Genomic DNA, 24826 nt, shown 5'->3' with positions numbered 1-24826 from the left:
ATTTGTGTGCTCTAGTGCTCTGCACTGCTGGCACTTGCTTCAATGGAGGGAAATGCTCTGAAGAAGGATCCCAGATGTGCCAGTGTCCTGCAGGATTCCAGGGCCCTCGCTGCCAGTATGGTGAGTCCAGTGGAAATTGGCTCAAGTGCATCTGGTGTCTGGATAAAATGCATGTTCAACAATAATTGTTAAAACAAGAATATTTTATTAATGTTGACTTAAAATTAAAGATGCCTCTGTTGCACTTTTGAGTGTTTATTTGGTTGGTCTCTGATTTTCGAGAATTTTAGCATTCAATTTTAACAAAGCAAGATGAAAATCTACTTTGATTGATATCAGATGAGTAAATACCTGTATTGGATAATACCATTGAATATCAACAGTGGTGTCCTGTGGAGTATCTGTCAACTACTTCTCAATTTGAATGTTCTTGTGGTGCTCTTGCCAAATTTCTCAGCATTGCTTTTACCTTTGTGAGAGTAAATTCCAAGTCAAAGCAGGTGGGCAGCAGGTAAACAACGCAGAGAACGAACCACTGCATTTGTTCATGGGATTTTTCTTTTCAAAGTAGGAAGGTTTTATAGCTCACTACCAAATATTTCATAGTATTCTTGGAATAATATATGCACCAATCTTTCATTTCACTGTGTTCTAGTATACCATAGACTGAATTCTGTGTGACTTAGACTATCACCCACTCTCAATGAGAATCCTTTTTGTGTCACACACTGGCTCACAATTTGATAAACCCACAATGGGTTCTCTTGTAATTTAACACACTGTGTAAAGCTCTCCAAAATTACAGAACTGCATCCATTTGGCTTCTTAAGGGAGGGAAGAAAGTAATTCCTTCAGAGTAGGCTGTGATTGGGACAAAGGATTTCTTTTGTATTAGGCAAATGATAATTTCCTTTTCAACTGAAGCATATTGTGTTTTGTTCAAAGGAAGGCAGATTTTGGAGTATTTCGTTTTTCCCCTTTTAAATTCTAATATGTTCGTGTCCTCACCTGGCTTGTCTGTCATGCAGTATGAGTGAGAAGGAATAGAACAATAAATAAAATGCAGAGCTGTTTACAATGGAACTGGTGCTGCCTGCAGACAATATTAGCTCAGTTAAGCTGTGATTGGGTATTTCTTTACTGCCCACAGAAACAAGTTTATGTGGGTGAGTTGAGATGAGCCAGAGTGACACCAAGGCAGGTTGTTTGTTACTGACTTACAGAAGAGCTGCTGGTTCAAGGTAAGCAGGATCAGAATCTGCAAGAAGCCTATGTAATAAGCTTTTACAAAATGGAATATATCTCAGCAAATTATAAATTGTCCTTGCCATTATAAATTGTCCTTTGAGTCTCCTTTTGCTTGGAAATACCTATGGAACAGAGGCATTCCCAACAGGCAGATTGTGTGGGTGCAGTGTGTGGATAGCACAGGTCAGATTTTTGAGCTGAAATGAGATTGTGCAGTCTCTATTTCACAGGTTGGTGACTGCAGCCACTGTAAAAACAATGAGAGGTATCCTGCAGTCCTTGCTCTTTGCAGTTGGGTGGAACTTTTATCTTTGGTCGTTTGTCTGCTTCCTATTGATTCCTGAGGTTTGAAAAGAATTCCAGTAGTCATCATTTTCAGGTTTATACAGCAGCTGCTATCGCAGCCTGGCAGGAGTAAGTTTATAAATTGAATTCTGAAGGGAAAAACCTTCTTTCAGGAAGAATGTTATGGACCATTCACCTGCCTAACAAAAGCAAGGTAATTTAGAGTGTGAGGCCTCTTAACTGTTGCAGGTGCCTCCCGTCAGATTCTTCTGAGGTTTGTATCATATTTGTGCAAGCAAAAGTAAAAAAGAAATGTACTGTGGGACTAACAGCCATAGCCTCCAGTTTTCCTGGCTGATGTTGGAACATTGCTCTTAAAGTAGCTTGGTTTAATGTGGCTGTGTTAATCAATGGTAATACCTTCTGGGTTTAAATGGTCATTAAGTCTGGTCTGTCCCCTCCTCCCTCCTTGTCTGTGTGACCTTACTGTGAATGTGACTGTTTTCTTTCCAACATTTAACCCAAAAGAAAAAGGGGTCTCTTCTCCCAGCATCTTTTTGTTCGAGGATCCAGTGGAATGGATGGATGCCAGGAAAACCAGTTTGGTTTTGGACCAGGTGCTGTCAAATGTCAGTGCAAAAGCTGGTGCTGAGAGGTGAGGCTGTCTAAGGGGACTGTTGGTGCAGTGGCCCCTGTCCTTGTGCCTTGAGACTCTCCCTCAGCTGGCAGCAGTGTGCAGGGCATCCCTCTCGGGGGCTCTCAGGGGAAAGGAGGCTCTAACTGGGTGTGAGACCAGGAGCTGCTGGCAGAAAGCTGCCCCTTGGATGTTCTTGGTTGTAATCTTGGCTTCTGTCACTTCTGGTATTGTGGTCTCCTGACAATCTCCTGACAGAGGAAGAACCACAGGCATTTCATAGCTGCGCTTGAACTCATTTGAGCAAAATTGCTTCATGTATCCCATTTTATATCTCCCCCTCTCCAACCTTTTTGCTTGTCTCTCTATTTCTGTCATCAGTGTTGGCAGCTAATTCTGAAGTTTCACTTGTGCAGCAGCTCTCATGATGTCCTTGCTGGGTACTGTGAACTACAGACAATAGACAAGGCATTAGTAAAAAAATACTACTAAATTCCATTACTCTAAGAAGTAAATGGGAATGTACATCTCAAGAATCTTCTGATATTTCTTCTTTTTGTGGAATTTATATTTGCCATTGAGTTAGGAAGTAGATCAGTGTCCTGGAAATGAAGTTTTGTCCTGGTCTGTCTTGCAGAAAGTTTATGATGGATCCTCCAGAATGACTGATGACAGCCCAGTGCCTCACAGTGATCTCAGCAGAGATGATTATTCACAATTGGCATGATAGCAGCTAATGACTTTTTAAAGGAATTGTGGGGTGCTTTTGCAGCCTGGGACACGACATATTCCTGATTAGATGCTGAAAGGGTCAGGGCTCCTGTAAGAAACTTAATGTAATTGTGTTTAGAAATGTGTTACTGCATCCCTTGTTCACGTCACTCCATAGTTTTATTATTTTACCCACACAAGCAGCAATGAAAACTTAGAGAAAGATTTATGAGTGAAATGGTCGAGTTCTTCATCCAGCCATTGCAGGGACTCAGTAACAGATTGAGCTGTCTCCTGCATTGTCTGCTGCAATTTGTCTTGTAATAATAGACTTATATCAATTACAATGTAAACTTGCAAGCTGGATTTCTTTCCATTTTTTTAACTTGTTTGGAAGTTGTGATCCCCATTTTTCCCACTGAAAGGGAGGGGAAACCTTTAACAAAAGAGAGAAGGTAAAACCCACCGCCAAGAATAAATTCTGCTGCAGTGCTGGTGTCATTGATATTCACTAGTTGTCCTGGTAATCTTGTTCAAGGCCTGGTAGCCACCTGAGCTGGACATGGAAGCAAATTAATTTCATTTAGCTTGTTTAATTCAGCCCTGGGACTTTTACCTGGACATGCAGCCAGTGAAAACATTCCAATTTCTACAAACAAGGGTGTATTTATTTATTCCTCGTGTACATAGAATTGCTCAGTGGAAAATGAGGGGTTAGTTTTGACTCTTAAATGTTCTGCCATCGAATCTCAAGTTGTTCTGGTTTTGCTGAGTGCCTCCTGATGGATTTTAAGACATAAAGTAAAAAACAGTGAGAACTGAATAGGCTGTATAATTTCTGGAGTGATACAAAATCCCAGCATGATTAATGTTTGCAAGAGGCTGCCGTAATTAAGAAGGAATAAGTACAGTTGAGTCTGTCTGAGACAATGGGTGTTATTAGATGACGTTTAAAAATACGTGAGGAATGACCAGGGCAGACTTGTCAGGAAAGTCTTCTCATGGTGACATGATGTATGTCCTCTTAGAAGATGTTTGTCCTCTTTGAAGAAAGCTGAATACCATATTCCAGTGTTCAACAGCTAAAGTGTCAATAGAGTTAAATTTTACACTAATGTTTGCTGTCACACAAGTGGGATTTTAAATTCTTTTGCAGTGCCTGATGCAGATTATTAAGACTGCAGTAAGTGCTTCCCAGGCACTCATCTTGAGAGGCAGTGTGGTCTGCTGAGTGCAGTGCTCACCTGATAAGAGCTTTCCTTTCCACCTGCCACTGACCTTGGATATTAGTGCAGTAACTTTTAGCAAATTACCCCACTCTGCCTGGGCTTCTTTGTACATGAAATGTTGATAATGGTGGCTCATTCCTCTGCCAGGTGCTTTGAGACCCAAGTAATTAAGTGTAAGATAATGGCGTTGGACTGTGTATATAAAGGCAAAATGCACACTGCATGGGTAGCTAAATGAAATGCTTATGAGGGAGATATTCATCAGTTCATTGACTAGCTGTCAATCTCTGCCGTGACTCTGGTCACACACTATTGAGATATTGAACTATATAAAGATTCTGGTAAACAAAAATGCCAGCACCTCCTAGACCAGGCAGATCAGAATTTACACTATAGAGCTACTTAAAACAAAGGTGGGTTTTTATGAAACCGTTGATTAAAATGGCAGGAATTCTGATGTATCTTCTTGCAAATAAAAATACTCTTTTCATTCACTGTGAAAAAGAATTCTCTTCTATCTTCCTCTAGGAAATGTTTCTTCCTGCAAAGAGTTGCTTGATAAAACTTCTGATTAATGTCTTGTCTGCCACCGTGGTCTCTTGCAGACATGGAGATTTTCTTCTTTGAGGCTGAAGACCTACACAAGCCATACAGGGCAGTGTAAATCCATGAACCAGTGCTATAAGTGTTCCTTTTTTAAAATAGCAAATGGCAAGCTGAAAGCTCACATGGATCTGTTGCCCATAGGGATGTCTTCAGTTTTCATGGATCTTTGCCACTGAAACTAGATGTCGGAGTATTTGTGAGGATGATTAGTTCTGATAGCTGGGCCCTCATTGTGCCAGGGGTTCTGGCATTTTGTTTTCATATTTTGGCGATGAGTCCCCTGCAGTTTGACCCAAGACAACCTTTTTAATGTGAAAATTCTCCATTAGCCTGTAGGAAGAGTGGAAGAGGCTGGCAGAAGGATAATTTATGCTTAGATTGTTCTAGTTTAGTGCATGTAATACCTTAAAGATACCAGGTTTGTTTTTTTTCTGTTCTAGCACAGTCATTCTCCTGCACCAAATGACTCAGTCTCATTAGTAAAATGCCAGCCTGTCATGGCAAGGGTAACAGAGATGACTGATTAGGCTGCTCAGGGTAGGAAAGTACCTGTCCTCTGATAGAAAGAAAACCTTGTGATCACCCTCTCTCCTAGTGGGACCCACTGTTACTCCTCTGCTCCTTTTTTTGCCTCCCAGGAGCAGTGATCCATCAATCCTGTGCCTATTTTTTTTTTTGCTACCATGCTCTTCCTGTGATGGAGAAGCGCTGGCAGAGAGGAAGGTGGAGATGCTTTTGGGCCTTCCTGCAGCATTGAAGGAACCCCAGTGAGCTCCTGAAAGCACCTGTAGGCTGGGAATGTGCTGCAATCCCTTGTTCCTGCATTAGGGACTGTTGGTAATGAGCCCTTTCTTAGCACTTGTCAAGGTAATAACAGTGCTGTGTACTTAGAGCGTCCAAAACCCATCCAAGGAGTAAGATTTGAAAACATAGGAGTGTGTTTTGAACAGCAAGCAGAGCTAACAAGGTGTGTTGATGTGTTTCATCTCATCAGAAGTTAAGAGCAGACTGTGGCACTTCTTTCTCTCTGTCATGTGGGAAGCACATGGGGAACACGAGCAGTGCGAGGCAGTTTCAGATGATGGTGCTTAAATGTCTTCACTTCGTACGTGGCAGGTTGGTTGTGGCCAGCAAGTAATGCTTGATCTTGTGTTAAAGAAGTAGTCACTGCTCTAAACTCAGCCAGTTTGAAAACAAATTGGTTTAATTCAATGAAAGAATAGGCAGTGTAGGTTTTAAACCTTGATATAAATCGGTCATATTGCCAATGCAGAAGCCCTTGATTTCAATGAAGTGATCTGAGAACCCAGTAAATATTTATCTCTTTGCTGTAATTCTTTCCTGCACTGAAGATTTCAGACATTTAAAACTGCTTCAAAGGCTGTTTCAGGTGATTTTTATTCAGCGTTGAGTGTTCAGTAGAACACTGCTCAGCATGCATTTGAAAAATAACCCTTATATAACTTTAGGTGGTTTTGGATTTAAAGTCCTGCTTCAATTTTCTGGACATCTCTGCCCTTGCTAAAACCAGTCTAAAATAAGGATGACCTTTTCAAATTCCCCCTCTCAGTATCTCATTTCACATGAAGATATTGTTTTTACTGTATGAGTCCCCTTAGTCTGCATCTCTTCACCTTCCCCGGTGTTGTCTGGAGCACGCTGACATCAGGTGAGTTCATAGCAAATGCAGCTTTGTGTCTCAGTGTAATCCTCAGGGTCTCATCAGCCTCTGTCAACTCGGGGTTGCCAGGGCTGGATTGGTGTCCTGCTGTCACTGCTGCCTTCACTTGGATGCTTCTCCTGCAATTCTCCTCTTGGTGACCTTAGGAGCTGCTGCCGCAGCCTCTTTTTGCCTCGGGTGGGGCAGTGAAGCCTCACAGCATCTACAAATCCAGTTTGGGCCCTTCCACAAGGACAGGGAGAAGTGGAAAAAGCTTTCAGTTTACAAGTGTTTTATCAAATTTAATGAAAATTTAGATGCAGTAAAGTCTTCAGTTGTAGCCTTTTAGCTGATTCTGATCTCGCTGGAGAGTTAGAGACCTTCAGCACTCCAGTGACCTAATTACCTTGAAAATCTGTGAAACAAAAAGCTACTGCTTGATTTTTTTTTTTTTTTAACCCCTAAACCTTATTGAAACCTACAAATTTCACATTAGATTTTTAAATGATTTAAAGAGAAAAAAATTACTATTGTAAGTATTAAAAAAACCCAACCTGTTTCTAATCTACAGTGTCATCCCCATCAGGTAGATCTATCAAAACAGTCATCTCCTGACAGGGTTTGGTCTCGTGGTGACACACCTTTCTCTAATCTGTCTCCTGTACTCTACACTTTGGTGACAACTGACAGGTATCCTGACACTTAAAACATAATAGGTTTTGTACATTAAATTATAGACATATATAGCTACAAATTAACAGGAAGGTAACACTGGACCTAAATATCAAGTGTCACGGGGCTGGAGCTGATTAGAAACCCATGAGAAAGATGAGTCTGATGTTCTTTTGGGCAGAGATTTGCAGAAGACTAATGTAGTGCACAGATCACTGCAGGAGGTCCAAGCTGTCTGTAATCTCTCAAGGAAAAAAGTTATGGTTGAGATAAAATGACGTTATCTGTTTCAGTGATAGATAAGAGTTGATTCAGAGATTAATTCCAGTTGCGAGCAAGACCCTAGGCAGGATTCAAAAAACCTGAAAGCATGGCTTCCTCCAAACTTTCCATTCTTTCTTCTTTGCTTCCCTTTTCACACCCACCTGCTCTTTGCCAATATTGTCCATAGAAACACCTTTCATCACCAGCAAGACACGAACCTCTCCAGATAAAAAGCCCTTTAAAGCAGCCACTAAAAAGCCGTGAGGAATAAAAGCTTTGCCATTCTAAAACAGGAATGGTGAAACGCTGATTGAAAAATCATGACTGGCTCTCTCCTAGATTTGACAGGATATAATCATCAGCCCATCTTGCTGAAATGCTCCGGTGTGCCTGGGCTCTGCAGCCATTAGGAGGAAGCGACAGGTAGACAGACAGCAGAGCTGGAACTGCAAACAAATACGTCAAAAGTAAACGAACCTCAGAATAACCACTCGAGAGAGAATTCACCCCTGTTGTCTTTGCCACAAAAGGCTATTTACTCTGTGCTTGCTGCAAAAGGTAAAAGTAAAAAATAACAAGGGAAGAGCTGCTTTCTGGCTGCTGGCATTTATTTGCTGCTGTGCCAGAAAATGTGGTAGGAAGTCACAACAAAGCTGAGTGTTGTGCAGGGGTGCTGTGCAGGTACATTCTTCCCCCCACACACTACCAAAAGGTGAATGAGCAGACTGTGAGTCTCTGGAAACATCTGGATTCTGTTTCATGACACCTGCTGGCCTCTGTGTGACTGTGGGCAGATTTATTTGGGTTTCCAGCTTGCTTCAGGGATTCGAGCTGGATCACAATGAATTTGATCAGGTAATGCAGAGGAATTTAATGAGCCCAAGGTACCATGGCTAAGGTCTGCCAACACCCAGTTCATGCAGTACTTATGTAGCTCTGGATGCAACCCCTATGTTAATAAAGCATCTAGACAACATGGAATTTTAACTGATTTGGCAGAATATCCAGAAGATTATTATGTCTCTAAGAATATTTTTGTTGTATTTTGGTAGCTTTTCAGAGCAAAGTTGGAGATGGTTGCTGTGCATCTCATTGTCCTGTCTGCAGAGAGCTCTCCCCTTTTCAGCCTTCTGTGCTCAGAGTGAGAGGTCAAACACTTCTGCTGTACTTTCCCTCCCATCCTCAAAAGTCTTTGGATTGATGTGTGTTTCCAAAGAGGTACAAATAACAGGAGAACTGTTCAGAAAGCTTGGCTGACTGTTGTTTTCTACTTCAGTGGCATTAGTGCAGTGTGTCACTGCTGATTGCTGCTCCTGCCATGAGATGTTCTTGAGGCATTGTCATTGCAGTGTTTCTTGTGAAAGGGTGGGAGTGGAGCTGCCTTGAGCAGCACTGCGAGGATTATGACTGACAAAGTCAAATTTGGGTAGCTAATTATTTTTGCTGACCTAAACGCTTTGACACACAGATAGGAACAGATTTTGGCTGTGAAAGGAAAAAAGGGAGACCTCTAGAAATGTGTGGGTTTAGAAATGTATCCTAGGTTTGGAAGGGACCTTAGAGAACATCTTTTTTTCAACCCCCTGCCACGGGCAGGGACACTCTCCACTGGAAAGGTTGCTTCCACCAGGTTGCTTCTAAGCCCCATCTTTGAATACTCTCAGGAAGGGGGATCTACAACTTCTCTGGTCTGGTACCTCTAAATCTATTTTAAGACAGGAACAGTGGCCTTTAAGAATTATTTTAGCATCAAAGGAAAGCCTGTGGTGCCTGTCTTGGTTCCTTTCCAGCACTTGTCTGCAATTCTCTCAAGCTGGGCCTTGGTTTGTGCTTTATGCCAGAGGCTGCCTTTTAAGACTTAAGAGTAGATGTGTTAATGTGAATCCTGTCACTTCTTCTGCAGCAAACTCCTTCCATCCTGTGCCCTGTGTCTCCTTGGGTGTTCTCTCAGTGCTTTTAAGGAGACAGCTATTTGTTGTCAGCCATCGTCCACCTAGAAATTTGTTTTCTCAGGTGTAATGACTGCAGCAGAATTCTTCAGCATAAATACTATTTTACAGTCATTTAACAGCATTTTCAGTGCTGATGTTTATTTCATCTAAAAGGGGCAGAAGAGTTAATTACATTGTCTAGAAAGGGAGGCAGAATCTTGCCAGCAACCACGAGGCATTGCTGCTCACTTCGATAGAACTGCACTCACAGTAGTGGCAGCTGGATTTAATTATAAGTTTGCTGTGGTTTCAGCAGCAGCTGCTGAAGAATGGATAATGCAAGTAGCCTTCGAAGCCATTCACATTAGAGATAAAACCTTGTCATTCACTGAGACAGCTGACTGAACAAGTACTAAAATGAATGAAGATTTCCCCGGGGAGGTTGCAGGATGAGGTTTGGTTTTTGTCTCGCTGGCTCTTGCTCAGATATGTCAGGCGTGCAGGGTTTTACTCTGCTTCCACCCAAAAATATGAGACTACTCACAAATAAAAGTCTTAAATTATCTAATCTAAGCACTGGTTGTATGATTAACCTAAACAAGTTAGGAAGGAAATATTACTTACTGGATTTTTTTTTTGTATTTCTGTAGCAGTCTTAAGAAGAAAGCACTATCCCTGCCTGGAATAGGGAGGGATGGGAGAAGGCTAAACATGTGCTAAAGATACCTTAAAAATTCACTTTAGTTGTTATTTTATTCAGTGATATGTCACTAACAGACTACCACTACTGAAATGCTGTGGAAAAGTCTGTGACTACTGAAGTTACATTTTCATTATTTTGTTGTTAATATGTTTCAGTTTTTATAAAATGGAAAATCTAAAATTCTAAAGTGAATTTGAGCCTTGTAAAACTAAAACTAATTGCTAGAACCTCCACAGGCAAATTAAAATAGTCTCCAAGTCAGGTTGGAACAAGAACTTGGTCGAAATGATTTTTCCAGTATCATTGGTCAGTTGCTTCCTAAAATTACTTCCATGCTCTCTTAAATTTTGAGATGAGTAATGATTTGGAATACTGGAGACCCTTTTCTGTTTTCTCTACCATGAGACTTGGTATTCTCTGAAAATAGGTCCTGTTTAAGACAGGTTTTGTTGGTCACATAAAAAGCTATGAAAGTTGGATAAATTTGAGATTTTACTATTTGAAAATGGAGCTTTTCTTAGGTCTGTTTTTAGGTGCCTCCTTTTTCCCTCAAATAATAATGAAAGCACTGAATTACTCTGCTTAAAGGAAGTGCAGCTTTTATTTGTCTAGGCAGATATTTAATTTCTGCTTTGTCACATCTCCTGTGGAAGAAGAGGCAGCTATGGATGAAGTGGTCCCTGGAGGCACTGGCCCTGTGATTCTTTGAATTTCTTTTATTTTTGAGTGTCTTCATCATTCTTCTTCCTTTTCTCTCGCTCTTCATTTTCTTTCCATCCTTGCTAATTTCCAAACCTCAAGTTGTGACTTAAACTTTAGACCCAGTTATTTCAAAATTGTTTTCTGCTTCTTCACGTACTTCCTAATAATCTCTTCTAAGTATGCCAGAAGTTGAAAAGGCCAAATCTATTTCGTGACCACCTGGAATAAAAGTGGCTTCTCCTGTTTTTCAGTTGTTTGAGAGATTCTCGTGGTGGTACTGAAGTGAGGGAATTGGTGTCTGTGCTATCCTTTTAAAGAAAACTTATTTCTTACTGTTTCCTTTTTTGTAAAATCTAATTGCTTTTGCTTCACCAAGAATTCACAAGCAATGGATTTTCTCACTGTTAGCCATACTGCAAGGATGGCTTTTGTGTGCAGGGTTGCTGACCTGAATCTGTTTTCTCTCCCTGTAATCTCACTGTTTGGGAGCTCAGAGAGCTGACAGGAGTTAGGGAAGGCACTGCTGATCTGCTGGATGTCTTACATTGTTTCCTTCCCATGTGAGTACTGGAAATCCTGTTAGTATTTAACATAATGTAATGTGAGGGGGCAAATAGCCCATTCCATGGAGATTTCTGGGGCTAGATTCTCATATATCCATCCATCTTTTCTTCTACACCTGCTCCAATCTGAGATGTACCTGCAGCGTGACTTTTTTCCTTCCCCACTGACCCTTTGCAACTCTTACTGTGGCCCCTAGATCTGTGTGCTGTGTTTATGTTGTAAATAATGTAGAAATTCTAAATGTGACTTTTTTGGGACTGGGGGGGAAAAAAATCAACTCAATATCATGTTCAAATTCCTGAATATTTTCTCATTTTGGATCTTGGGTATCCTATGGAACATAGTCTTGAAATTGTGTGTAAAGCTTGTTTAACTGGATATCCTTGTTTGCTTGTTGTGCTACTGCTTAAATAGGGGCTGTTTATGTCAGTGATGTTTTCCAGGCTGGAATCTGCAGTGCATCCTTTGTGGATCTTTGTACAGTCAAAGAAGTCAAGAGTTCAGTTAAATCCTCTCTTCCCTGATTTCTGTATTTTGTGGTTAAAATCTGCTTTCATGGACTTGGAAGGTGGTACTGTGTGAATAGATCTGGGAACTGAATCTGGGATTATTTTCACACACAATCTCCACTTGTAATAATCTTTCCTTAGTTTTATATAGGGTGTGGGAAGCAACAGGAGGGAGAATGTGCTAACAGAGTAGATAAGAGAGAGATGTTCATCAGAGGGCAGACTTAATAACTGTGAAATATGTGAATCTATTACAATGCTTGCTAAATTCTTTGCATGGAGAGCAAATTAATCTGTGGCATGACTGTGCAATTATACATTGATTGCAGCAGAGTTGTGCTTCACATCTCTAGAGAATTTAGCCACAATTTGTTTCACATTCCACCTTTGTTCCAGCCAAGTAAACTCGAGACAGAAGCAAATTGCACAATACATGGGGAAAAATGGAAAAGGAGAAACTGTAGGTGTAGCTCTGAGTGTTGCTCTCGTCATCATCTTTGTGTTGCAGAGAGCTTTGTGTGAGGATCCATTTATCCTGGCAGTTGTTCATTATCCTGCCAGCCACTTGGCATTATCATTCATTCTGACAAGCACATAATAAAGCCAGGAGTTTCAGAGCTGATGAACTACTGTATCTGTGAATAAATACTTCAGGAGTTTTGGGCTGGGCAACTAATTCAATTTTGCTGAAAACATTCTCTTTTGGTTTCATCTCATTCTGTATAGAAGTGGGATGGCAAATAGGTTCACCAAAACCTGAAATGCCATCACTCCTCTCATGGACTATGGACAGCTTACTAGCTAGGATAAAGCTAACTAGCAATTTAGACAAGTGTATGAAGAAGTAGCACAGCTCATTAAAATACCACAGAAAGTTATAGTTATCCATTCAGAGCAGTTCAGACTGAGATTTGGATGATACCTGCCTCTTGTCTCAAGTTTTTCAAAATTCCTGGGTATTCTTAGATAAGTATTTGTAATGTAAGGGTGCTGTCTTTATTAAAAAAAACAAAACCAAACAAAAACCACAAAAAGAAACACACCCCCTGCCCCCCCCCCCCCCCCAAAAAAAAAAAAAAAAAGAAAAGCCCAAAAAACCAAAAAGGTGGCATGCTTATTGTAAAAGCCTGGTCAGGTACTCTGTGAGCTCAGCACTTCAGAGCTGTTACTGCATCCCAGGAATGGTTCTTTTCACTTACTTGAGTCTTAAAATAAGGAAGACTAAAAAAAAAACCCAGTTGAATGACCCCAAAATATCCAGTCATCCATATTTGTGAAGTTTCACCTAAACATTTAGAAAAGGGAGATGCACAGGTTGGAGTGGGGGAGAATTCATGGGAGAAGAACTGAGTGAGGTTAAATCTGCTCTGACGTGGTCTTGGTCAGCCAGCATTTTTTGAACCAGGACTATTCTATTAGTGCAAATTCTCCTTATTAATTGATAGATTGCTCTTATGGCCTCTTTATAAGTGTTCATTTACATAAGCTTTCAAAAATTCAAATTTGATGCCAGCATCTCTTTCTTTTATTTTTAATAGACATATCAATGTATCAAGTTGAAAGCGTGTGTAGCAACAGCACATTCTATTTTATAAATATCAAAATAGATTTAAAATATGCTCTCAGTGGTAGCACTGTGCTTTGGGATTCAGGAGCTGAGTATGCTTGAAGTGTGGTTCATCACAGTGTGGTTACCTTGCACCAACACCCCTGGCTGACCTGCACTGCAGTTCATTCTGTCTGTGCAGTGCTCTGGATATAATGCTCTGAGTTTTGTTTGCCCTTTATCCTGACACAGGTACTTAGTAACTATCACCTGATTTATTTTATTGGGCTTGTTCCCTTCCAATATCAAATTTCCTGACTTAGTAGTTTTAAACAGGCCGTATTTTTTGCTCTGCTGGGAGGCCCATATTTCTGCCACCATTTCAAAGGTTTTCTGTGGTCATTATTAACCTTGTTCGGTGCTAACAGCAAACCTGTGAGATTTTTAACTAGTGGTGGTGAAGATCTCTTGCCTACACTGGCTTGACAGATGTGCCAGTCCCTTCCTAAGGACGCTCTGATGTCTGTGGTCTAAATCAGTTGGTGACTTACAAAGCTTTGCTGCACTGAAGTTGGAGGACAAAGGATAGGGGGTTGTACTTGTCCAGAAACCACATCAGTGTCCGTGTTTTAGAGCATACTCGGTCCTGGGGAAGAGAAAATAAATCTGGCCTTGCTGTGTGAGAACAGAGTGACTGGAGATTGCTCTTGTGCTGCTGTGTTGTCATCCCAGTTGAAGGACAGAGGGGTCCTGCTTTATCCAGCACTTTCCTGAAGTCCCTTTCCTGCCAAAGCCATTCAGGCTCGTATTTCATCCACTGCAGTGTTTTTTCTCACTTTCCTTCTGTGTTTAATGCTGCAGGATGTCAGTGTGAGCTCTGAGGCTCAGGGGTGGGTGGCTGTGTGTGATAGTCCCTCGGGACAGGGATGTTGCAGTCTCCTGGGAAACACTTCTTGTGTTTTGTTGCACTGGAGTGTGGGTGAAGCTGGTACAGAAGTTCTGCAGAGCATTGTGAAGCACCCGGTCTGCTTGCCAAGCCCGGAAGGACTTGTTGCTGTGCTGTAGGTCTCCAGCTCTTAAAGATTATCCCCAGCCCTTGGGATGGAAGTGATGGCTCTAGGCTGTACCCTGCAACACAACCCTGGGTGTCTGTGTTCTTCAGGAACACTTGCCCTGTTCCTGCTCTTGTCCAGCCCAGCAGGAGCTGTTTGTGTTGCTTTTGGCCCCTCACACTCTCTCTCCAAAGGTTTGGTGTGGCAGGTGTTTTGCCAGGTTTAAACTCTACATCAGGGTCATTTTGCTATTCTAGAGAAAATGAGTTGTTAACCCCACTTCCGTGGCTGTCCTTGGCTTGTTCTGTGTCTGGGGCAAGCAGCTTTCAGAATTCCTCATCTTACCCATCTATGAAGTACATATTAGAAATGTGGTTTGTTTATCTTTTTTTCTTAATAATTGCAAAGCCTTTTGAAGCCCTTACAGAGAATTTCATCTGTATGGAGAAACACTCATTAAAAGCCTATTCAGTTCACAATGAAGGAAATGAGATTCTGTGGTTTAAAAAACACTCATTTCAAAATTCTGTTTAAAGTATTGCAGCAACTACATTAAAACTGAGGAGGGCTATTGATTTAATGCACACAATATGATATTGTGCTGTTAGGTTTTTCTTTTGGTACAAATTTACTATTGATTGTTTTCACTTTGACCAGATAGTAATGAACAGTGAAGTAAGTCTACACAAGTTGCCAATATAAAAAAAGATTTGAAAAGTTTTTTGCCATTTTTGATGTAGTGTACTTGTAATGATCTCATTCTTTCTCATACTTAAGTAAATCATTGTCTTCATTTTCTTGAGAATAGATTTAAGCTTAAAATGCAAGTTTATATAAATGGCAGTACTTTGTGACTTGCTGTTACAATTCATAAGCAGGAAAATGTGAATGTTGCAAATACTTGAAGGGACTTTGGCTGAAATTACCCTGACTTAGACTCTTTTCAGCCCTGCTGACTTTGAGGGAGGGATATGAGGCAGCAGAAGACTTGATGCACCATTAACCAAACTGAAATAGAGGACCTGCTTGACTCTTAGATCCTTGCAGCTCAGACTGAAATCACTGGGAAGTTTAAATGTGAAACAATGCAAGTTCAGGTTAAGATGGGTGAACCTGAAACAAACTGTCCTGGCAGAATTTGGGAGAGAGCAGGAGCAAAGTGTTAAAATACCACTTCATATAAAATGGCTGTGTCTGGCAGGGTCCTTCCTGACTGCACACACCCGAAGCGTGTTTGGAAGCTTCATTATTGGTAAAAGATGTGCTGTCACCATGGAGTAAATGAGAAATGATCACCTCCTGCTAGAGGTGGTGGGAGACCTCATACACACGAGGTGTGACTGAATCTCTCTGTCCAGGGACTCCAAGCTGGTGCCCGTCAGCGTGGCACAATAAAACTGCATCCTAGTTCAGGTGGAGAGGATAAAGAATAGTCAGAAGAGAGAAGAGGAGTTCTGACTTCAGTGTTAAGTGATGTGGAGTGGCAGTTCTGCAATTACGTGGATCTGGGACTATGTAGGCAGAGGGAATAGTCCTGGAGCCAGAGGAGAAATTTAGGAATAGGTGCCAGAAGAATGGATGATTGTTTCATTTTTAATTCTTATTATTTATACCATTAATTTTTTATAGATTTTATTTTTCCTGCCTGATGCCAGAAAGTTAGTGGTTTCTGCTATAAACCGAGGTTCTGGTCTTGGCAGTGAAATGCAGCTACAGGATTTTGGCCGGTCGGCTTGCTTAACTCTGCCCATCTGTCATCAGCATCCTCTGTTCTGTGGCAGAGAGAAACGGGGAGTTTGACTTCAGAGATGCTTGTTATGCCTGGCATGTCACTGCTCGTGACAGATCTGATGTACTCGTGTAGCAATTAATGGCAGTGCAGATTTTCTTTTGGCACCATCGTGCTTCGTGAGTTTTCATCATCCTGTACTTAGTTTGAAGTGAACAAAACACTGAATATTAGAGACAGGGAAGGCTGGGATTGCAGATGCCTTTGCAAATAGCATGAGAGAAGATGTGCTGTGGTGTTGGCCTGGCTGGGCATCAGGATTTCTGTTCTGAGATTGTTTTCAGGATCAGAGAGATGTTTTGTCTTCATCTCGCCCTGATTTGGAACAGAGCAACAAGCTTCAAGTGTTTATGGACCTGAAGATCTTCCTTATTCTGCTTCAGGTAGAGAACACCTCTAACCTTAGCAGAGCCCTGCTCTGGCTGGTGCTGGCTAAATCTGCAGCGATCACTGTGACTCCTTTTAGAGGCCTCACTAAAATGAAGAGCCCTTCAGTCACAGTGTGACGTGTCCCTGGCTCTGTGCGAGCCTTGCAGGTTGGCTGCTGCCAGCGCAGCATCCCAAGTACATCCCAGTTCTGTGGCTGAAGAAGAAAACCCCTGGGGCTTTGGAGTCCATAACCCCTCCAGATGGGCTCCTAGGGCTGTTGCAGACCAGGGATCTCCAGCTGCTCTCTGAGCAGCTTTGCTCTGCGTGAGCATATGCCTCCTCTGTGTCTCATCAGAGCTGGATTCCAACTCGTGTTTTCTGTAAGATACTTATTTTATTGAATGATCTAAAAACTAAACAAGCTTGTTTTTCTTGGAAAGGTCTCAATAGCCTTTATTGTAGATTTAATTCTGCTGGTGTTTCTGGAAGATCTGATTGGCACAATCCATTGTAGTGGGTCTCTTCTCAGAGATGGTCAGCAGGATGGGTTTAGTACAGCATTAAAATCTCCTCTGCTGAGAATGTGACTGCTTCTATCCTCATGTAAAACTAGTAAAATCAAACACTAAGTTTAAACTACTTTGCCTCAGAATGAAACTCAGTATAAATATTTAGGCTAAAATATGAAATGTTTTACAGCAAGATACAGTATTCAGCATCTTCTCACGTAAAAGAAGGTAATAAAACAAAGATAATCTTCACCAAATGAAAAAAATCCACAACGCTGATCTCACTTAAGCCTGTATAAATAATAACTCTGAATTAATTTTGGGTTTATGTTTATTCTGCATTGTGATTGTCTGACAGCTGTTTATAAGCAGTTGTAGCTTTATAGCCTAATTCTGCTGCTGATGATGTGAATGTCAAACTCAGCTTCCTTCAGTGGAAGGACAATTGGACCCATCTGAAGAGTGAAGCTACAGTTTTTACTTTATAAAAGTAAATTGTTACAAAACCCCTTCCTGTCGGGGTTTTCAGTGACTGGAATGCGTTTTCCATATTCAGACTGTAACGAGTAACAAGTTGAACCTTGCATTATCTGTGCTGGTTTTAGGGACTATTACAGCATATTTCCAAAGTGTTTTACAGGCATAATATTTCAGGATTTTGCTTATTGTAGTCTTTAAACTGAAAAATGGCCTTCTAGAGCTGAGCTGTCCAAGTCCAGTTTGGCAGCTGCTCTGCTGCAGACTTGGACCCGTCTCACTTCACATCTCGTCGATGGAGTTATTCCATATTGTATTGCAGATTTCTTATATAAATAGCTTCACATCTCAAAGGGACTGAAACAACAGTTCTGGACTGTGACTTTTCTGATCTTTTATGCCTTTGCTGGCAGTGGTGTGTGTGTGGGTCCTGACTCAGCTACTGCACTCTTCTGCCTGCTTTTTTTTTCCCTGCTTCTTTTCCATTATTAATATCAGAGGATCACTTAGGCGCCTCAGCCTAGGTCTGAACACCCCATTTGCTGGTCAGTTTTGGTCTTCCAGCCTGGAAGGCCTGGATCATCTAAGCTTTAGAAAAAGAATTACAGTAAATCTTTCACATGGGAAAAGACTGCTTGGAGCTTGGACTTCCTTATTTTATTCCCTTTGCCTGTGTTATGTGTGACAACTAAAGTACCCAGTCATAATCATTTCAAACCATCATTATTTGAGATTATTTTCCCCAAAGGCTATGTAATTCCTTCTGTTTCTCTGCTGTTGATAGGGATGCAAGGGACAGATTTTAGATGTGGTTTAGTTGCTTTGCCATTTGCATAGCGACAAAAATAATTTACTAAAAATCACTTTCTGCTATTCAATAATTTAATGTAGAAAAATAAATACTTTTAAAATACCTTTAAGAGGTATTTATCTCTAGAAAACTTTAAAAGTTCATTTTAATTATCAATGCTGCATGCCAGTATTTTCACAGTGAGTATCCTCTGTAGAAGAAATATTTCTTGTAATGCCTTCTTTTGGGGATGTGGGGGGTGGGCCTCAGATATATTTATATGCTCTCAAAAAAGGGTTTTACTTGTATGTCTGCAGAAAGGTGGTGATGCCTGTCATTGAACTGAGTGATTGATTGATGTCTGTGATTTTCAAAATACACTAGAGGATATTCCTTTTTTACATAAGTCTTTGGTTTCAATAAAGAAGGAACGAGCTGCTTTTGGCTGCTGTGAGACATTCCTAACAGTTTCTTGATTTTTCTTTTCCCAGCCACCAGTGTTACGAGGTGAGAATCCTGGTTTATTCCAGCTTTTAGGATAGCCCAAGGCACTTAGTAAAGTCAGTACTGTTTGTTCATAAACCTGGCGTGGCTAGAGATTCTCTTAATGAATATGTAATTTTGAGGGGAGTATGTGTGCATGTCTATGTACATGTTATCAAAGGGTAAGGAGAAAAGGTTAATTCTGTAAATCTGTAGAGTTTTTTAATCAATCTTAAAGGTAATAATGGTGTTTTTATACTTTGCTTAGAGAGTTTGTTGACATACACATACAAATGAACTCCAAGTTCACTGTCACTGAATAGTCTGGGCATTGTGAATACATACAAAGACGTTATTTAAAGGTAGCTTCTTCCCAGCTATCCTCCCAACAAATGCTCCCAAAAAGAGCAGAACCTTTCCAAGACATGCTTTTTTCAGAGGATCTGTGTCTCAGCTGAGAGTCCTTTAGGACTAATGCTTCGGCACCAGCCTGGATATTGAAATCTTGGCACCATTAGCTGGAGTGTCCCAATTACTTTAATTGACACACACATATTTGAGGAGAGAGGCTGTTTCCAAGGTTACCAGGATTTGAATTACAACATCACTTTTTAAAAAGAAAAAAAAAAAATAGAAAAAGCCACCTTCCCTCTAAACTCCAGTCCTATTAAAAGTCAAAGAAATTGTAGTAAGAGTGGAGTAGGCTCTTCCCAGCCCTAGTAAATATGAGCCTAAGCAAAATTATTCAGTGTCTTATCTAATGCTGTGGCCACTTTGATTTGATTTATTTGCAGAGTACCAGTGTTGTGACTAAATTCTGTTAAAGGATCGGTTTCTGGATCATGGCTGCAGCCACTGGGGAATACTGTGAAACACTTTCTTCAGTGTCAGATCCATGTGCATGTCTGGCACTGAAAGAAAACACATCTTCTCTCATCACCCCTTTTCAGGAGAAATGTGTTACAGTCGATAGAAATGAGAGCTGAGCCTTCAGCTCTGTTCTGTATTAATGTTAAAAATGTTCATCTTATTATAAGTTGGCCTACTTCTAGAAATATTGTGTCTTCCAAACACTTCTAAATAATTCCTAAAAATACTCCCTGTGCTGTGATGCAACTCCCAGTTCCACTGCTGCATTCCAACATCTGTTTCACTTTAGTGGGAATTTCAAACACTTATCCTCAACATGGTGTGTGAAAATTTGAGAGTGATTTTATCCAGTTTCCAAGGGGCCTAACACTGGAAATGGCAGCAGGGCGGGTGTGGGTTTTAGGCTGTCCTAAAACAGGGAGGAGGTATGGGAAAAGTTAATGCTTAAAGGTTTTGCCTCAGTTGTCCTTCTACCCCACTGCTGCCACTTTATTGTGACTACTGCACCATAATGCACAGAGCAAGACTCTGCTGTGACATCTGGAGCTCCTTGTCAGGTTGGTGGCTTTGCTTCCTCCACAGTGTAGTTCCATAGTTGAGTCACCCTCCCCTCTGCCCTGCAGACCCTTCTCTCTTCCTCAGGTTCACTCTGTCGTGGAAGCCTGCAGGACCTGGCAATGGTGGCTGTAAATGAGGACAAAACGTTGGAAGGATGGAGGGAGAATGCCTCAGGGGAGAATCTATAAAAGATACATTACTCTTTTTCCTCTGGCAGTCAGTTTTGCATTTAGCTTTGGGGATGAACACTGGGAATTGACTCAGCCAGCGCTGGAGCTGAACATTTGCTGTTGTCTCCCCTTCTGTTTTCTTATGGACTAAATTGTGCTCAAAAGTTCAGAGGATCATTTTGTTCTTAATTCTATATTTTCTATAACAGTCTAATGCAGAAAGTCTCTCTGCCTGTAAGTTCAGCCAATTAACTTTCTGTGAACTCTCCTGCTCAATTTTCCTCTATTTCCATCACTGTAAATCGGAGCGGCTTTACTGGCCCCAGTCTGAAGTCTCTTTATGTAATTGAAGGTGGAGAGTTTGAAAAGCAGTCTGCAAAGGGTTTTGTGGCAGAAATTCTCTTAAGAGAAGGAGCTTTTTAGTCCTCCTGTGCTGATGCTACGTCAAGTAGTAGCCTGTGTGTTGTGGAACAAGGAGAGGTACCCAGGTAATTTACACCTCAGTCTCCTGCAGATGGGATACCTCCCAGTGGCTCAGCTTTCTGCTTGAGCAGGTCCAGTAGCATTTTAAACCCGGATGCTCTGGCACACCTGCATTCCCCAAATCCCTGCCTGTCTGCAGCACAAAGCAGCAAAAGGCACTGAAAGCCTCAGCCTGGTTAAAACTTGTTGATGAACATTTGGACATGCAGCCAGAGAAGTTCCATGGGATCTCCAGAGCAATTCTGTAGCTGTGATGAGTTTAAATAAAGTTCAGTAAGGCATGCTGGACTCTCAGATCATCAGTCATCTGTGTGGATAGGACTGCAGTTGTTACAGGCATGCTGTCCAGGCTCTGGAATACTCTGGTAAGGAATCATTCTCAAGACAGGTTCATAATCAATTTTTTTTATTTGTGAGTGAAACCAATTTTTTTCTTACTGGACCAAACTGAAAGATCTGTGGATCTTATCCAGCAGATTTATTAGTTTCAGGCCATTCTGGATAATGTCAGCTTTATTGAACTATAACCATTAAAGAAAATAAAAGGCTGTTTTTAGAGCCCAAGATCTTTTCATTAGAGAATTGGAGCATAGGTGGGAAGGGCTTGGGATGAATTTCCTTTCTAGTCCATGGTCCAGGTGTTTGCAAGAAATGATTTGTGGTTGAATCCAGATTTCTGACTGTGTTTGGCTAGGAGAAGAGGCAACACCACCTTCTGAACAGCATAATGAAAATAAGGCATTTAATTTTTCAGTATTTTCATTAAGTGAAGCCTGCCAGTTCTAGCCATATGTGCCATTACTGTTTTAATCATATAAATGATACATACAAGAAATGATGCACAACTCCGGTACTTGGAATTACTGAGTGTTCTTTATGCCTCTTCTGTGAAAAATAGCCTTTTTTTAATAGTCTTGTGGAGCTCTGAATAGAGAATTGCCTTCCTTAGTGTTGAACTGGAGTTTTTAGGCACTGTGACTTGTAGCAGGAACCTTCTGTTGAGGACTGGAAAAATGATGAGCAGAAAGTCTGTCGAGAGAAGGCTGACAAAGAAAAGCCTCATTTTCTTTGTGAAAGCAAATCTACCAAGAACATCTTCTATTGAGTGTCTTTTTCCTAATTTTAAAATTCAGTCACCTCTTTAATTCTATACAGAATTGAGCATTTGGGATAAATGAATTGTGGATAAGGCCAGTTCCTTTGACTGCATAGGTAGTGTTCTTCCAGTGCCTCGATACTGGGACCAGTACTGGTTTATGTCTGTTGGGCTGGGACCCAGTGCAAGCTCTACCAGCAAGGAGGTGTTTCTGGATGTGTCTGAAAGGGTGTTGGATGCAAACTGACTATGGCAGAGTGGCCCTACAGCCTGTGCCTGCCTAATAGAAAGGCCAAGAAGGTGCAGAAACACTTTGTAGTCTCGTTTACAGCTGGCACAAATTCCATCTCTGAAACCATCCCATGCAGAACTCGTAGCATTGTGACTTAAACTGCTGAGGATAAAAACACAGAGTGCAGTTACAGCTGTTCCCCCCCCCCCCAGGGAATATTAGCTAGAGATCTTACTGAAAGAGCTTAAAAAATGATAAATTGTGAATGAAGTGCTTTGTTTGATGCTGTTTATTTAAATACTGTCTCTTTCTAGCAAATGTGGTTGTGTGTAACACACACACAGGTGCGTGTTCACCTCACAGGCATCCTGTAGGAGTTGCTTATCAAATCCATGGGGGCTGGTCAGTCACCCATGAGACACTTCCCCATACCCAGCCATGATTTCCTAATTCCAGTTACACAAAAACCATTTTGGGGACATGGAGTGAGAACGCAAGCTTTTGTTTTATTCCAGCCCATTGAAGAATTGGTTTTATGCACTTTTCATCATTTATCTCCTCGTTTATATTCAGCTGCTGTTCTGGGATTTGCCAGACTCAATGGTTTTTCATTTTACTATTTCTCTTCTTGTTTAAAGGAAAAAAAAAAGATGTAGTAGTTGGTTGCACTTAGTACTTGTCTGGGGATGAAGGCGTGGCTCCCTTAAAGCTGACAGAAAAGCACTCATTGACTGTAATGAAACTGAGTTTTCCTTTTGAAATCTTTCAGTGATGAAAACAAACCTTTCCCTTTTCTTTCTTCCTTTGCCTTCTCCACTCTACTCCATGTTCCATCCCTACTCACTTGCCTCATGTTCAAATGCTCTTAGTGGCAACTTGCAGTAACAGCAACAGACTTTATTTCTTTTGAATGACCAACTTATGGGACTGACAAGGATCATCCAGTCCAAGCCCTGGCCCTGCACAGACACCCCAACAATCCCACCCTGTGCATCCCTAAGAGCATGATCCAAATGCTCCTGGAGCTCTGGCAGCCTCAGGGTTGTGCCCATTCCCTGGGCAGCACCCAGCACCCTCTGGGGGAAGAGCCTTTGCTCATATCCAACTTAAACCTCTGACACAACTTTGGGTCCAGTCCCTGGTCCCCAGAGAGAAGAGGTCAGTGCCTTTCCCTTCCCCTCCTGAGGAAACTGTAGGTTCCTGTGAGGTCTGCCCTCAGTCTCTTCTCCGGCTGAAGAAGCCAGGTGACCTCAGCTGCTCCTCCTTTGGCTTCCCCTCCAGACCCTTCACTGTTTTCATAGCCCTGAATGTTCAGCTTTCCTCACTAATTCTTGTGCCTTTTGAGGAGGAGCAATAGCCCTTCAAAAATAGTTTTTGTTGGTGGCAGCAAGTAGAACATGCTAAATGTCTGTAAAATGCACGTAGGTTGCCTGTTTATCTCTGGAGTTGTTACTGAGAGGAGCTGCAGTCTTGACTGAAGGTATTAAGGTGCATGTAAGCCTTTAAGATCTCACCCTAAATGTCTCACTGAGCACTTCAGTTGTCTACTGAAATTAAAAATGAATTTAGCACATGCTGGAAGTTTTGAAGCAGTTGGTAGAGTTGAAGCTTGTTTTAGAAATGATCCTGCTCTGTTTCCCAGGAAAAGCCTTTTGATGTCTTCTTTGAAGAGCTGATTCTGGATACGATGGCCACCAGGTATTTGAGGAAAGCAGACAGCAGTGTTTTCTAAATCTGCACACTGTAAATAAGCCCAGTGGTTGCTTTAGCCAGCATTGTTGTGTGGGAGCCCTGGGTTTGTGGGGCCTTTGTAAAGAGGGAATTGGATGTACAAGTTCCTCCATTGTTAGGTAACCTCAGCAACCAGCTCCTCTGACAGTGAACATGAAAGGGGCTCGTGTCTCTAGACACTGCCTTGCTGCAATTGCGTTTCTATAACAACTTGAGGAATCATTAATAAATTTGAAACACAGCTTCTCCCCCAAAGCGTTTCTTGCAGCAGAGTGGGGGCTCATGCTGGATTTCAAAGAGAGCATCGTGTCTACAGTTTATTTTCAGAGTAAAATATATTTCTTTTTGAATCAGAATTAAGCTGATATACTGAATTAAGAAATCCCTGGTGGCTCTGAAATTTGGGTAGCTTGCTTAAACAAGTAATTATTTCTAACATTCTGTAAATTATTAACTCCTTTAAGATATGAAAACATTTATCAGTTGAACTGTTCTTGTAATGCTTTTCCTTCCTATGTTATTTTTCTGCTTCTCTTGTATCTGGAGATTCAAAAATAACTGAAGATCTTGCAGGTTTATGCCCACTTATTTTTATTTTTAGATTTTTGTATTGCTCACCTCTTAGGATTTTTCAGAGATTGCTTCTGAGAAAATTCATTAATGATGCTTTTTTGAGATACGTATTTCATGGGATTATAAAAAGCAGCCTCTGAGCCCATTTCTTACAAGCAATTTGTTCTTGGGGCTGTCAGTTAATTTGTCTGTTCCTTGGTTTCTGAAATAAAACTGAGCTTATCTTGTAATGAGGTGTTTGACAGCTGTTACATAGCTAACGAGAATGAGAAAGTGTAGTCACAGAAAGAGCTTTAGAAAGTCTACTAACCTTGTGCATAATATATTTATATTATGGTTTTTTCAGAGGTTGTACTTCTGTGACTGCCATCCTTGGGAGA

General features: G+C 41.2%; 1 protein-coding gene across 8 annotated transcripts in view; it reads left to right on the top strand.

Annotated features, from left to right (window-relative positions):
• LOC125330790 (multiple epidermal growth factor-like domains protein 6) overlaps positions 1-24826 on the top strand; it is a 190882-nt gene that overhangs the window by 14924 nt on the left and 151132 nt on the right. For all 8 annotated transcript variants that reach the window (XR_007205705.1, XR_007205704.1, XM_048314411.1 and 5 more), the window contains exon 4: positions 16-120. Coding sequence is in view for 6 of the 8 variants with exons in the window: in XM_048314411.1 (XP_048170368.1) it covers positions 16-120 (105 nt within the window). In the remaining 2 variants the exon portion in view is untranslated. The remainder of the gene's footprint in view (positions 1-15; positions 121-24826) is intronic.

The sequence above is a fragment of the Corvus hawaiiensis genome, chromosome 10 (assembly GCF_020740725.1).
Source record: "Corvus hawaiiensis isolate bCorHaw1 chromosome 10, bCorHaw1.pri.cur, whole genome shotgun sequence".
Lineage (NCBI taxonomy): Eukaryota > Metazoa > Chordata > Aves > Passeriformes > Corvidae > Corvus > Corvus hawaiiensis.
This window is presented reverse-complemented; position numbering and strand designations above follow the sequence as displayed.